The sequence below is a fragment of the Nicotiana attenuata genome, unplaced genomic scaffold (assembly GCF_001879085.1).
Source record: "Nicotiana attenuata strain UT unplaced genomic scaffold, NIATTr2, whole genome shotgun sequence".
NCBI lineage: Eukaryota > Viridiplantae > Streptophyta > Magnoliopsida > Solanales > Solanaceae > Nicotiana > Nicotiana attenuata.
In genome coordinates, this window is record NW_017676059.1 from 1 (window position 1) to 11726 (window position 11726).

Sequence of the window (11726 nt, forward strand, 5' to 3'; positions counted from 1 at the left end):
TATTCCAACCCTTTATATTCCTCTCTTTTGGAAGCTTTAGGAATGAAGAATCTTGCACTTTGTAAGCTTTATGGTATTTTTTATTCTCATCTTTTTGTATTTTAGTATGAGTAGCTAGCTTTAAATACTAAGGTTGTGGACCCTTAATGGGTGTTATGTTAATGGGTGTTTAAGATTGAATATATATATAATGGTTGGTTGATATATATTTACTTCTCATTCTTCATTTATTGTTGGTGGTTGCAAACATTAACAAGTGCCATTAAGCTCTTTCTTTACTTGGAAAAGCGGGTTAGAATTTGGTAGAAGTAAATATCAAAGACTTAAGGCGTTAAACCTTGTTTAATAGAATCGCTTAGGAATAAGTCAATTTTTATTTGGCATAAATTGATTACTCTTAATTGCAACTCTTTTATATTTGGAAAAATCATAAAAAGGAAATACTACCCAACTATTGGAAAATATTGGGTAGTCATTTAGAAATCATTTGCATATCTAAAGGACCTTCCATTAGAAATATATCATATTAACACCGATAGCATTACATTCCATTGAACGTTACAACTAGTTCTCTCTTTAAATCACAATCATATCATACTCTTGTTACAATTAACGGAATAGAATTACGACCCAAGTCAAGTAGCACACTACTCGAGTAACCTTTTCACGCCTATTCCCTGTGTGATTCGACCCCAACCTTGTTTGTTTATTATATTTGACACCGACCGCCTTACACTAATTAAAGTGTAATTTGAGCATATCAATTATGCAACCTTTTCGATCAGGAGATATTAAATACACCAAGTTAAGCTTATCTCTTTCACGTGCATCCCACATGCTCGAATCTGCCCATTTTAGTGCACCTGAGGATGGACCTGTGGGATGGACCTGGTTCATGCCTGAGCTCCTTTGTCAGTCTTCAAAACTAACCTTTACTTGGGCCAACAAATTCCCCCTTTTTGATGATGACAAACTCTGTGTTTTCATACGCTTAGGCCCTGTATAAACTCAGCTCAATATCAACGCAATGTTAGAAATATTTTTCCTTTTTATCAGTTATCATCAAGGACCAGGTACATTAGGTTATAAACGTCACCGTTCAAAGTCTAAACATCACTTGTTTAATGCAGAACCTTTTTCCCCCTTTTGGCATCATCGAAAAGTTGCATAAAAAAATGTGAGATAACCAGATTTTAAAGCTTACTCATGGCCACTGGAGCTACTTCAAATGCAAACATGGATTAATCATCATAGATCAAGCTAAGAATTTCAACCATCAAAGAAATATAAACAAACAGTTAGACCAAAAACAGTGAATTTCATTGATGATTGATAATATTCTACCACAAAGCATAAGAAGAAATAAAAATACTGAAAACATGTGCAAAAGAAACAAAAAGTCCCAAATTGGGTCACTGGTTGATCTACACTAGGCTAGGATTTAAGGCTTGGAAGAGGTAGGGGTTGGGTTATTCGCTTGGAGAAGTTTCAGCATGTCTTGAAGAATTCCATCATTCTTCTCCTTTTCCTTGCAAGTTCAGCTCTTAGAACATCTCTCTCAGATTGTACCTCAACCAACCATGTCTTCAGCCTTGCTATCTCAACATCCTTTGCCTCACTCTCCTGTAATAGAGCTCTGACCTTGCTATTGATAGGTGTCCTTTTAGATGAACCGGGTTCATTAAGAATGACATTGACTTCATAATCGCAAGCAAGCAGAGTATTAACCCCACTTCTTCATAGGTACCTTGAAAGGTGCAAGCACAGTTGTGAGAAAGAAACCATAGGGAATGGCATGAGTGTTGGTGCCATTGACAACTCTATCGGTAGGTCCGCGAGGGTTTCCTATTCAGACGGAACAGGTTCATCTATATTTTTCCCAACTTGAACCAACCCCTCAGCAGCTTCGCCAGACCCACTTCCCACCCCCCACCCCCCCTATTTTGCTCACACTCTCTTCTATTTCAGTAAATTCCTCTCCCCAAATAACCATTGCACCAGTTTCTTTTGATAGACCATCAGGAGTGGGTGAAGAATCAACCACTCTTTTACCCTTTCCCCTCACAGCACTCCTAGCACCCTTGCTCTCTTTTTCTTTTCCCTTTTTATTTTTACCACCAACTTCTCCAGATTTTGTAGTCTCAACACCTGCTATGGATTCTATAAGTACAAATCTATTCTCCAAATTTGCAGCAACTTCAGAAATTGTCTCAGGAGTAACTTTAGAATCAGAAGATACCTGTTTAGTTTCGGAATACCTACTTTCTTCCCCCTTAGTAGCAGGATTAAATGAATCTTCAGATTTCTCGGATTCTCCTTCCCTAATTGCTTGTTTATTTTCCTGATTAGCTCTCGTTCTGCGACAATCTTACGAGCCATCATCATTACTCTACTTTTCTTAGAGATAGGTGTGGTTGAAGGAGTGGTAGAAGGTGTGGAAGTGGTTTCCTATGGTGGTGGTGAAGGATTCCAGAGGTGTTCGACATATCTAGGCTAGGGTCTGGAAAAGAAGAGAATTAGATTGTGTTTGGCAGATGAAAGAAGAATTAGAGTTTTTGACGGCTTGAGAGAGATGAAGTAAGGAATACACTAAAGCTGATCAATATACAGGGAATAATTGATGGTGTAGCTACAGCTTTTCAGACTCTTAGATGTTTAATCAAACTGAAATTCAGTTTTGAAGAGATGTTGGAGAATGTATCCCTAGAATCTAGATACTTCCATTCGGTTGGGACTCTTTTGAATGGGACTGGTTCACTTGTAACGGATAAGTCCAAAAGGAGTTTGGTATTTGGTAGGACTCTGCATGATCCAAATATAGTTATTTCAAATTATGCAGAGTGTAGAAAACATACTGTGTTATCTTGATGAACCAGGTTCTTCCCTGAAAATTCTCTTGTGTAAGTCTAAATTTGCCAAAACAGAGAAAATATCATTAGAGATTAATGAGTGATTTTAGCACATGGCACAACAGTATACTATGGAAAGTATGAGACTGAGCAAGATTTAATCTAATTATACACAATTTACAGACTTTCTAACCAAATTTTGTTCAATTTTTTTTCCGTTTAACCTTGAACTGGTCCTTTTAGGTGATCTTAATCATCCCTAATTCCAACATTTTCCTCTCAAAAGTGATCTCTACTTAAGGCTTTTGTGAAGATGTCAGCAATTTGCTTGTCAGTAGCACAAAACTCCACAGTGATCAAGCCATTCTCATAGTTGTCCCTCAAAAAAATAGTGCCTAACATCTATGTGCTTAGTTCTCTTATGATGAACCGGTTTCTTTGTCATACTAACAACACTAGTGTTATCACAAAATATAGGGATGCAACCACATCAATTCCAAAGTTCAATAATTGTTGTTTGATCCACAACAATTGAGCACAACATGAAGCAGCAACAACATACTCCGCTTCAGCAGTAGATTAGGCCACTGAATTTTGCTTTTTGGTAGCCCATGACACAAGACATGAACCAAGGAAGTGTGCCATACCTGAGGTGCTCTTCCTATCCACAAGGAAACCTGCATAATCAGTGTCATCATATCCCACTAGGTTAAAATTACTACCTTTTGGATACCAAAGACAAAGGTCAGTAGTGCCTTTCAAGTATCTCATTATTCTCTTGACAGCAGTTAAGTGGGACTTGTTTGGATTTGCCTGAAATCGAGCACAAAGATCTATACTTAAAACAATTTCAGGTCTGCTAGCAGTAAGATACAAAAGAGAACCAATCATTCCCCTATACAACTTCTGATCAACAGATGAACCAGGTTCATCTATAGCCAATTTTGTGGATGTTGCAATAGGAGTGTCAATTTATTTGGATGTTCCTTCCTGGTTTTGTTACTGAGTAATAGGTCCATGGACAGGTTCCCTCGAGGTTTGAGGATCAGTTCCTCTATAGTCAGCTCCCCCTGTCATATTTCCCTGGGTGGAAGGACCTGTTCCATCACCTGTTCCTTACTGTGATGCATCTTCAGGCTGGACTGTGGTTTCACCATTTGAATTTCTTATCAGCCAATCTCTTCATTATCTTGTTCCTGCCTCTCAGAAAGAATGTTAGTTTTAAAAAATAATATATACATTTTTCTACACACATAGTTCTTTTACTGTATATCTTATAAGCTTTACCATGTGAAGAATATCCCAAGAATACTCCCTCATCACTTCTGGGATCATACTTACCTAGGGAGTCTTTGCCATTGTTTTGCATAAAGCACTTGCATCTAAATGCCCTAAGATGGGATATTTTTAGCTTTCTCCCTTTAAGTGACTCATAGGAAATCTTCCTAACAAGGGGTCTAGTCATGCAACTATTTATGATGTAGCATGCAAAAATGCAGCAAACTTAGCATTTTCAAATTCAGTTCCATGATCAGACCTAATTGATGCATGTTGATTACCTAGTTGTTTATGAGTTTTTCTACCAAAAGAAGTAAACATGTCAAATGCTTCATCTTTAGATGTTAAAAACAATGTCCAAGTAAACCTAGAGTAATCATCAACAAGCACCATCACATATCTTTTACCACCTCTGCTTAATGTTCTCATTGGACCACAGAGATCCATATGGACCAGTTCCATCGTTCTGGTGGTGCTTACCACTTTCTTGCATTTAAAAGAGGATCTTACCTGCTTCCCCCTTGCACAAGCCTCACAAACTTTGTCTTCCTTGAGCTTGATGTTAGGAAGCCCTATCACCAGATCCTTGGAGACTAATTTGTTGAGTTGACTCAGACTTGCATGTCCAAGTCTCTTGTGCCAAAGGAGGGGATCATTGTCCAACACACTTAAGCAAGTGAGTTCATTTTCTGAAAGTGTGGACAAATCTACAATGTATGTATTGTTTACTCTTTTTCCCTGCAAAACAATCTTGTCGGTGGTAAAATTGATCACAAAACATTTGGTAGAGGTGAATGCTACCAAGTTACCTCTATCAAGTAGATATTTTCAATAGAGTGAGAATCAGTCTTACCTACCTTTCCAACCCTAATGATCTCACCTTTCTTCCCATTTCCAAAGGAGACATTACCTCCTTTGAGGTCCTTAAGTGAAAGGAATTGGTTCTTGCTTCCTGTCATATGCTTTGAATAGCCACTATCCATGTACCATATTTGGCTGCTCCCCTTCACTTGGACGCGCAAAAGGAAATCAGGGGTTAGTTTTAGGAACCCAAACTAGTTTGGGTCCCTTTCTATAGGCAAAAGGGTGAATCAGATTCTTTTTAGCCCAACCTGGCAGCCTATTTTTCAAATTCTTTATTCTTTTAACTAGCCTTTTTCTTTTGCAATACATTCACTTTTATAGTGACCATTTTTACCACAGTGTGTGCAAATTATGTTCTCAGGAAGTGTGAGGTAATTGCTTTTGGGATCCCACTTAGGTGCAGGGGTCCCGTAGCCAAGTCCTCTCTTATTTCTACTATGGTGTTCATGTAGCCATGAAAGTGCATCGGAGGACCTATTCCATTTACAGGTTATGTCTAGCTCGTGCTTAACCTTGCTTACATCCTCCTTAAGGACTCTTATCTGCTCATCTCTTTTGTACAACTCGTCTTTCATTTTTCCTAGGTTTTCTTCTAATGTGAGTTGTGTGTGATCAGCTTTCTTTTTACCTGTTCCTAATTTCAGTTTTAGATTTTCAGATCTTAGCTCTAGGACAGTGGTGTTAAGTTCATGAACCTGGTTCTTTAACTCAGCATTTTTACTATCACTTTCACTAGCCCTAAGTTCCAGATTTTTGCACTTAGCTTTCAAAATCACACACTCCTTAGACAACTGTTCCTATTCATTGTTTAGATCCTCTGATTCATCAATGAAATCCAGGAGTAACTCAGATAGCCTTTCTTTAGACAAAAATTTAATCTTGTCTTTGAGATGAATTATACTTACCTCTGATTCTTCATCGAATTCTCCAATTACCATAAGTGCTTGTTCATCTCCATCTTCATCCTTTGAGTCCTCATCTGAGCTTTCTCCCCAAGCAGAAACCATAGCCTTTGTTGATCCTTTGTTCTTCTTGGGTTGAACCTGTTCCTTCTTCTCGTTCCTTCGTTCAGTTCTTTCCTTCTTCCATTCAATTTCCCATTGAGGGCAGTTTTTGATGTGGTGATCAGTCTTCCCACACTTGTAACACCCCTCATTGGTTTGTTTTTCAGGAACCCTTGGTTTGCTGTAGCTTCCACTTCTTGAAGGACCCTTTCCTCTCATTAGGTACTTCTTGAAGTCCTTTGTGATCATGGTCGTTTCATCCTCCTCTAGATCAGCACCTTCAGTGATTCTGAGTGCCAGGCTCCTTTCCTTCTTGGGTGCATCCATCTTCATGGTTTGCCTTCTAAGTTCATAGGCAGTGAGATTTCCAATTAGCTCATCCAACTTAAGAGTGGCAATGTTCTTTGATTCCTGAATAGCAGTGATTTTGCTTTCCCAAGAGACTTGCAGAACCCTTGTCAAAATCATCTCAACTTTTTCTTCTTCAAGAATAACCCTTCCAAGAGACTTAAGTTCATTTGTCAGTGTGGTGAACCTTGTATACATCTCTCGGATGGTTTCCCCTTCCTTCATGGTGAAATTCTCATATTGAGAATATAGCAGTGTTCCTCTGGACCTCTTCACTTGAGGTGTTCCTTCATGAGCCACTTGCAAAGTGTCCCAGATTTCCTTAGCAGTGGTACAACTTTGAATTCTACTGTACTCGTCTGGACCAAGTCCACACACAAGCCATTTCTTGGCCTTAGCATTCTTTTCCTATTTCCTCAAGTCCACAACATTGCAGTCAGCTCTTGTTTTTGGCACGTCTACTCCTTCAGCATTCTTCTTCATGGTAGCTAGGGGACCATCAGTGACAATGTCCCATAGCTCATAGTCTTCTCCGATGATGTGATATCTCATCCTATTTTTCCACCAAGAGTAGTACTGGCCATTAAAGAGTGGAGGCCTATCTGGATTGCCCCTCCCAGTTTCCAGGTGGTGCACTCATCTTGATCTGTTCCTAAGGTGTTAGCCTCTTCATGGATAACCTGCTCTGATACCAATTGATGTTTTATACTTTAATACCACACAAGAGGGGGATGATTTGTGTGGTGTCCAATTTTTCGCTTTAACTGGAAGGACCTAGTTCCTCTATGTGTTTCTTCTGCTACTGCTGCGGAATAATAAATGTAGAAAGTAAACACAAATATTTTTATGTGGAAAACTCCCGGCTCAAAAGGTGAAAATACCACGACCCACTACTCAGTAGGATTTTCCCCAACACTTCATTAAATCACTGAGCCAAAATAGCATTTACAAAACTCTTTGTAAACCTAAGGATTACCTCTAATCCCGTTGTAGCAACCAACCTCTAACTGCTACGACAACTTCAAGTTAACTCTAACTTGAATACTAAAATAACCTATTACAATTGCTTCTAGATAAAGCTGAAAGGTACAATATGAAAACACCTACTACAATTGAATTAGAAATAAAGAAAGACACATAAAACTCTTTATGGAGCTCGTTCTTCAATCTAGTTCATGTAGCTTCAGGTTTGCACACGTGAATCACACACGAACTGCTTGCAAAAAGCCTTGCTATTTTGCTCTCAATTTACCTTTAACTTCTGTGTTTTTGTGCAACACATGTAATGTGAGAACATCTGCAATTTATAGAGTTAGTAGATGAAGAAATAGCTAGAGTTTTGATGCAACTCTTCCTTGGTGGAAGAGTTCTAGTTGATCTCAACTTCTAACTCCTTCCCTATCTTGGATAATGTTCTCTTTGAGTAAGGAGTCCTTCTCCTTATCAATTATGCAACCTTTTCGATAAGGAGATATTAAATACACCAAGTTAAGATTATCTCCTTCACGTGCATCCCACATGCTCGAATCTGCCCGTTTTTGTGCACCTGAGGGATGGACCCAAGGGATGGACCCGGTTCATGCCTGAGTTCCTTTGTCAGTCTTCAAAACTAACATTTACTTGGGCCAACAGCCATGCCCACCTTCTCCTTAATATCTTCTTTCCTAGTCTCATCCATCCTAGTGTGCTCGCACATCCACCTCAACATCCTCATTTCTGCTACTTTTATCTTCTGTATATGTGATTTCTTGACCGGCCAACACTCTACCCATAAAACATGGCCGATCTTACCACCGCTCTATAAAACTTACTTTTGAGTATCAATGGGACTTTCTTGTCACATAAAACTCCAGATGCTAACCTCCATTTCATCCAACCCACCCCTATACGGTGTGTGACATCCTCGTTGATCTCCCCATCCTCCTGGATAACCGACCCAAGGTACTTGAAACTGATTCTCTTGGGGATGACCTGTGATCCAAGCCTCATGTCCATGACTGCTTCTCTCGACTCGGCTCTAAACTTGCATTCCAAGTATTCTGTACTCAAGGGCATGTCTCCAAACCTCCAGACTCTTATTAACACTGCCTTACGTCTCATCAATCAGAACTCTGTCATCATCATATAGCATACACCATGGCAACTCCCTTTGAATGTCATGTTAGTGCGTCCATCACTAGGGCAAATAAGAACGAGCTGAGCGCAGATCCTTGATGTAACCCCATAACAACCGATAAATGCTCTGAGTCTCCTCCCACTATCCTAACCCGAGTCTTAACTCCGTCATACATGTCCTTGATTGCTCTAATGTAATCTACTGGCACACCTTTTACCTCCAGGCATCTCCAAAGAACCTCCCAAGGGACCTTGTCATACGTTTTCTCCATGTCAATAAATACCATGTGTATATCCTTCTTCCTATCTCTGTATTATTCCACCAACCTCGTAATAAGGTGGATAGCTTCCATGGTCGAACGATCCGGCATGCCTGAACTGGTTGTCGGATATAGACATTGTCTTCCTCACCACCACCCTCTCCCAAACTTTCATGGTATGACTTAGTAACTTGATACCCCTATAGTTCTTACAACTCAGGATATCACCTTGTTCTTGTACAGCGGTACCACTGTACTCCACCTCCGCTCATCTGGCATCCTCTTCATCCTAAAAATAACATTAAACAGCCCAATTAGCCACTCCAAGCCTGCTCTACCCACAAACCTCTAAAATTCTACTAAAATTTCGTATGGCCTTGTTGCTCTGCCCCTACTTATCTTATGCATAGCCTCCATGACCTCCTCAACCTTAATACGCCTACAATACCTAAAGTCTCGATGACTCTCAGAATGCCCCAAGTCACCTAGCATAGCATCTCGATCCCCCTATTCATTTAGAAGTCTATAAAAGTACGTCTGCTCTATCCGCTTAACCTGAGACTCCCCTATCAATACTCTACTGTCCTCGTCTTTAATGCACCTCACTTGATCCAGATCCCGAGCCTTCCTCTCTCTCGCCTTAGCCAGCCGAAATAACTTCTTATCCCCACCTTTGTCCCCCAGATCCTCGTACAACTGGCCAATCGCTGTAGTCTTGGCCTCTATGACGTCCAATTTTGCCTCCTTCTTCGCTACCTTATACCTCTCCATGTTCGCTCTCCTCTCCTCCTCGCCTGAGTTCCCTACTAACTTCAAGTACGCCGCCTTCTTCATTTCCACTTTACCTTGGACCACATCATTCCACCACCAGTTGCCTATGTGCTCGCCAGAGAAACCCTTCGAGACCCCTAGCACCTCTCTCGCCGACTCCGTTACACAGTTCCCATCATTGTTCACATAGAGCTTGCATACCCACTACTCATCCAGGCTCCCATAGCCGATAGCCTCTCCTCCGACTCCTAAGCTTTATCCTTAGTCAAGGCTCCCCACCTGATCCTCGATCGTCCTCGAACAGACCTCTTCTTCCTCCTTATCATGATACCGACGTCCATCACCAAGAGCCTATGTTGTGTTGCGAGGGTCTCGCCTAGGATAACCTTGCAATCCTTGCACAACCCTTTATCACACCTCCTGAGGAGGAGATAATCAATTTGAGTCTTTGCCACCGTACTTTGGAAAGTAACCAAATGCTCCTCCTTCTTCGAAAAACTAGAGTACATAATCACCATTTCAAATGCCTTAGCGAAATCTAATCGCGAAATTCCTCCTCCAATTCTGTCCCCAAAATCGAAGTCGCCATGCACCTCGCCATAGCTACCAGCAGTCGACCCGATACGTCCATTGAAATCCCCTCCTATAAATAACCTCTCAGCAGGCGGAATACTATGCACAATCTTATCCAACCCCTCCAAGAAGCGCCTTTTAACCTTCTCATCCAAGCCTGCTTGCAGCGCATAAGCGCTATGACATTTAGGGTGGACTCTCCAACCACTAACTTAATAGCCATTAATCTATCATTCACCTGCGTAACCTCTACCACAGACTCTCTAAGTTCCCTATCCATTAAAATACCCATTCCATTCTTACCCTTCCTGACTCCAAAGTACCACAGCTTATACCCGTCTGCATCCCTCGCCTTCGATCCTACCAACCTAGTGTCCTAGATAGAAGCAATATTGACCTTCCTCTTCTGGAGTATCTTCTCCAACTCTATAGACTTATCCGTCAATGTACCAATGTTCCATGACCCTATCCTCAACCTATAGGCTCCCTTATTTCCCTTAACCCCTTGCCTCCCATCCCACCCCTGTCCCCTACCCACACCCTACTGCACTCCCACCCCCGCCCCCTGAGGACATGACCTTACTCTATTTTCCCAGACCAAAACCACTATACCTAGGACATACTAAGGAAAAACACTAACACAAAATAGGCAACGGACCAAACTAGAATATAACAAGTTATAACTACCGGCACGTTAATAGTATGATTAAACTATTGCTAACTAAAATGGCCACAATTTAACTAACACAACGAAGAGAAACAGAAAAGCGGGAGGTACCAACTCCCGAGGGTAGAACTTGGAAACTTTACTTGGAGCACACCCGAGATCGTGCCAATGCAATTAAATTCAAGTCAATGCAAGAATGCTACTTATTAAAAAAGTAAAAACAGAGCAAGAATGTTAAAGCGAATAAATGAAAGACCAATGCAACTACTAAGCAAAAAGATCAATCAATTTAACAGGAAAGATGGAACATGGCGCCTCTGTCGTCTTTCAAAATACTTTAAAAATAATAGAATATAATTTTAAAAATATATAAAAGTGTTATTTGACCTAAATAACATAATGAAGACAATTATTCAAAGATAGTGGCTACTATTGCAAATGACATGCAAAATGATATAAAATGCAAATATAATTATATAAACGGAAGTAAAAATATTATAAAATATGCATGTAGGTAAAACAAATTAATCTGGACAATTGTCACCCAAAAAATAATTTTGAAGGAGTAATTAATAAATATTTATCAATTAAAATGCCAAAAATCAAATCTTAAAGCTTTAAAAAGATAGAAATTATTTGTATGAACTCTTGTAATATAAATTTGATAATAATACAAAAAATAATATTTTAAAAAATATATGAAATACTTTATCAAATACGAGTGCAAAATTGAGTATCAACAACAACAATAACAGCAGAACACTGGCATATAGGGAAAACAACTCAAATACTAATAGTCTCAACTGGAACACAATTAGATGAGAAATAGGCATACTTTTCGGATATAACAGTTAAGGAATCAACTCCTCCATATAATTTACTTAGACAAGTATTTGACAAGATAAAACTGTAATATCAAGCTTTAAACAAGAGATATAGACATCAAATACCAATTAGCATGAGGAATAATTATGCCTGCATGTCAGTTATACATGTC

General features: G+C 39.7%; 1 protein-coding gene across 1 annotated transcript; it reads right to left on the reverse strand.

Moving 5' to 3' along the window:
* Positions 1-9737: 9737 nt before the first annotated feature.
* Positions 9738-10407, reverse strand: LOC109220708 (craniofacial development protein 2-like). The gene is made up of 2 exons (XM_019385171.1): positions 10386-10407; positions 9738-10219 (listed from the first exon to the last, which is right to left on the reverse strand). Exons 1-2 carry the CDS (start codon positions 10405-10407, stop codon positions 9738-9740), a joined length of 504 nt encoding a protein of 167 aa, XP_019240716.1.
* Positions 10408-11726: the final 1319 nt, after the last annotated feature.